This window comes from Asparagus officinalis, chromosome 10 (assembly GCF_001876935.1).
Source record: "Asparagus officinalis chromosome 10, Aspof.V1, whole genome shotgun sequence".
In the NCBI taxonomy this organism is placed as follows: Eukaryota; Viridiplantae; Streptophyta; class Magnoliopsida; order Asparagales; family Asparagaceae; genus Asparagus; species Asparagus officinalis.
The window spans coordinates 2,577,930-2,582,085 of NC_033803.1; the positions used below are offsets into that span (position 1 = coordinate 2,577,930).

The window sequence follows — 4,156 nt, forward strand, 5'->3', positions numbered from 1 at the left end:
TTCTGTGCCCGGTCGGCACTGTACCTGGCTGGGCTCAGGCTCGGGCTGGTCGCCGTCAAGTAGGCCCGGGCCCGGGCCCTGACCCAGGTCTGGCCAGGGTTTCCGGGCCAACCCCGAGCCTGGCCCGGGCTGATGGGCTTTTTGGACATCCCTGGTCAGAAGGAACCTTTTCAGCCTGAAATCGTACAAAGTAAACCGTTCCGAAATTCTATGAACTATCCGCTCAAAGTGAAAGGAGTTAAATACCAACATAAATAAGAAACTATATTAACTAAGGAAAATGCAAGTACTCAAATTTCAAAATTTCATGATCAACTACTGTTACATCCAAATAGCACAGAACCACTTGAGTAAAAAAAGGGCCTTCTTTCAGAAAAATAAAGGAAACAGAGTCCGAGAGCGCAGTTATTTAGTGAGAGGGCGCAAAATTTACAGAGAAATGTCAGCTTTATATACAGAGAGCGCAAAATTTACAGAGAAGTGTCCGTTTGACAAACACATGCCCACGCGTACCCACATGCAATCTGCGAAAACAACACCTAGCCTGCCCACAGACATATATGACACATTGAACATAAGTTGTCACCTCATCTAGCAAAATAAGATACCAAGAGATACGAGTGGCGAGGTCCACACCTTCAGATTTTCTGGTAAGGTTGACCTCACATTAGTGCACATATCTTAGTTCATTTAGCAAAATGAGTTGTCACCTCATTACTCATTCTTCAGTCACACATGCATGCATATATTATATGCGCACATCCGCGCAGGCGCGCGCACAGATATATAGCGGCTCATGCATGTAAACTTAAGTGGACCGGGGTCTGTCATCAACTTTTTAATCCTGTGGATCTGCTCGGAGATGTGTGTTGATGGGTGATACACATCGAAGTCGCCTTTGAGATGTGTGTGCCCTGATGTATATCACACATCATCACACAAAAAGCAATTCCAAGTGATAACAAAGTTGGTTGGAAGATGCTCGATAGAGAGCTCAGTCCAAAGTTTTACATGAGCTTTTCTCGAGTTCAAGATCGAGAGGGAGAGAGAGGATCTGTTGTAAGTGAGCATCGGGCGATCAAGCATTTCAAGAACCCATCACTCACAGCAACGGATTCCTACTCCAAATCTAAGCAGGCTTGAAAGAATCACCAACAGAATCAACCGACAAGAACCCATCACTCACAGCAACCTACCAAAAAAAAAAATCAAATTTAACCTTAATTTTTCAGATATTAATTACCAAACCTTATATCTGAAGAACGAAGTAGAAGATCAAATGGGCAGTCACCAAATAACAGGTATGAGTAATAAAAAAAAAAGGGCAGAAGCTCAACAACAGAAATTAACCAAACCACACTCCAGACCCTGAGAACAGACCGTATAATTGATGAACTGAATGAAGGATCAAATGGGCCACTAAATTAATAACGGATTCGGATCCTCTCCACTACAAAAAAAACAGTGGAGGGACCACTACATAATCAAGGCCATTGATTATCTAGTTAATGGTTGTGATTTTTTTTAGTGCAAATTAGGAATGAGTGCAATACACGGGGGTATGGTAAGTGTTAGATTTAGATTGCAAATTAGGAATGAGTGCAATACACGGGGGTATGGTAAGTGTTAGATTTAGATTGTATCATAACCACCTACTAAATAATCAATGCAATACACGGGGGTATGGTAAGTGTTAGATTTAGATTGTATCATAACCACCTACTAAATAATCAACGACTGAGATTAAAAAGCAGTGGTCTCTTCACTACTTTTTTGTAGTGGAGAGGATCCAAATCCATTAATAACAAATGAGAAGAAGAAAGATTGAGTTCTGAGCAGAAATCAGCGGAAACTCGTTACAGAACGGACCTTATACTTCAACCCGCTAAGACCGGCAGCTATTAGCTAACACACTTCATGTTGATGAGAATTAATCACGTGCCCTCACCTAGGCTTTTTCGCTACCATGTGAGCCTCTTAACTATACAACCAAACAGAGTAAACATGTGAAATGCACGGTAACCATGAGTTACCATTCAACAACGATATTAATTTGAGTTGTGGATGAACACAAGCGTCTTTCCTCTCTCTCTTCTTTTTGGTGACCGCAACGACGAGGGCGTCACGAGAAAGTGACCAATTTTAGTTGGTGTTTGGATCTCTCCAAATTTCTTCAAAATTTATGAAATGAGTTTTTTTTAGAATTTAAGTCACATCATCCAATAAAAGAGTATGTAATGAGTTTTTTAGAATTTAAGTCACATCACCAATAAAAGAGTGTCACATCATCTGGTTGTGAATAAAGGAAAAAAGGACGTATTATAGGAAATATGTTTTTTTAAAATTATTTTCTTAAATTTTTGGAAAATTCAACAGCCACAAGAAAACCCTTAAGAATTGGGACCCATCTCATATTCATCTCAATTACAAGTTAGCAAGAGCTTTTGCAAACCTACCAAACTATCCCAGTGGATCCCATCTGATATGATAATGTTGCTATTCTTGATGATATTTTACCTGATGGAATTAACATTTACGTATTATATTGAAATTGTGCTAGATTGCGCAGATTTGATGTTGTTTTTTCTTCCCTTATTTACTATAGTATTTTCTTCTTAGGTCCCTTTAGGATTCTTTTGACGAAGCAAAACAAACTGAAACGGCAGAGAGATTGTAACTTGTAAGAAACATAAAATCTTTGATTTGGATGATCTCGGATGAGCGTGAAGCTAGCGTTCCACTAAAGATTTGATTAATCTTGGACGTGTGAAGTTCTATTGAATGCATAGATTTTGGTTCGAGGGGAGCTAAACAGAGATTTTGTTCTCTTACTATGAAAAACTTAGAATAGTAAATTAGAGAGAGACGCTAACGTATGCCATATTATTTAGTAGGTAGGTTGACAAATAGAAATATTTAGTGGTTAACTATTAACTTTTAAAGTACTAAAAATTGAAACAAGTATGTTTAAAAATCTTACGTTATCACTAGCTTTGTAGCCTTCTTCTCCATTAGTGGAAAGCTAACTTCACAGTAAGAGAACAAAATCTCTGTTTAGCTCCCCTCGAATCAAAATTTATCAATGTCAACCTCCAAATAGAGTTGAGTGTTAGATCAAGTATAACTAAAGATCTAAGCCTCACTAACCACCAGCATACTCCCCTTAATTGTTACAAACACACAGGATAAAAGGAAACTGGGAGAAACCGCAATTTAGATACAAATGTTTTGAATTCTGAATTGTAAATAACATCTATAAAGAAAACTTGAATCAAAATAATGGTGGTAAAATTTTCCTTGTGACTGGAGGACAGTTATTCCAATGAAGTTAGCAGTTGTTTGAAGTCGATAACAAGCCAATCAGCTTTGGCTGCGACTGTGTCACGCAGCTGAACCCCTCCATAGCATATGAACAGATCAGCGCCACCTGGCTGCCGAGCCTGCAAAATAGAAGAAAATATATTAACTCTAGGAATACATGATCCTTTAAAAAAAAAGATTGAACTAAGATTTTTTTTTTTAATATAAACACTTGATATGGTAAAATAAGAAGAGTATACGGGATATGGCGAGTCCTCTCATGCTCATGGGTTTGTGTGTTGCTGACATGATACACATTAGTCATGGAAAGTCAGAAAGGAAATATGCGTTGAGTTGGAGTAAGACATTCTAGGATCAAGACACACGTAAACTGAAAAATAAAATAATAAACTAAGCTTTTGGATTTGTAGTAAGGCAAGGATGGGAGATAGGCTACAAATATTCAATAAAACATAGAGCACTCAGTATTGTTCTTCGGCCTTCCTGTAACACAAAGTAGGCAGACACAGAATGAGGTCATCCTTGTGTGCGCATGTTTGCATGCACACACATGCACGAGTATAGAAGCAACACATAATATTAGCTCAATCTTTCATGGATCAAACTGCCCAAAATTATTGGAACATATTCATCAATAAAAGCCAGTCAAGAAAAACATGGGCATCGATTATATGGTAAAATGCACAAATTTCCTCTCATCTATACCTTCATTTGCACTTAACACCCCTTAACTCATTCACTACTACTTAACACCCCTGAACTGCACTTTTAGAAAAATAAATTGCAAGATGCCTCTCTTCCTCATGATTTAATTATTTATTTATTTTTCTTTGTG

The 4,156-nt window shown here is 38.1% G+C and overlaps 1 protein-coding gene across 1 annotated transcript in view; it reads right to left on the reverse strand.

The window, feature by feature from the left end:
* Positions 3,122-4,156, reverse strand: part of LOC109825559 (phosphoserine phosphatase, chloroplastic-like) — a 4,320-nt gene continuing 3,285 nt past the window's right edge. Inside the window, exon 4 of the mRNA XM_020392413.1 lies at positions 3,122-3,440. Within this exon, the coding sequence (XP_020248002.1) occupies positions 3,315-3,440 (126 nt within the window). The 3' untranslated portion in view covers positions 3,122-3,314. The remainder of the gene's footprint in view (positions 3,441-4,156) is intronic.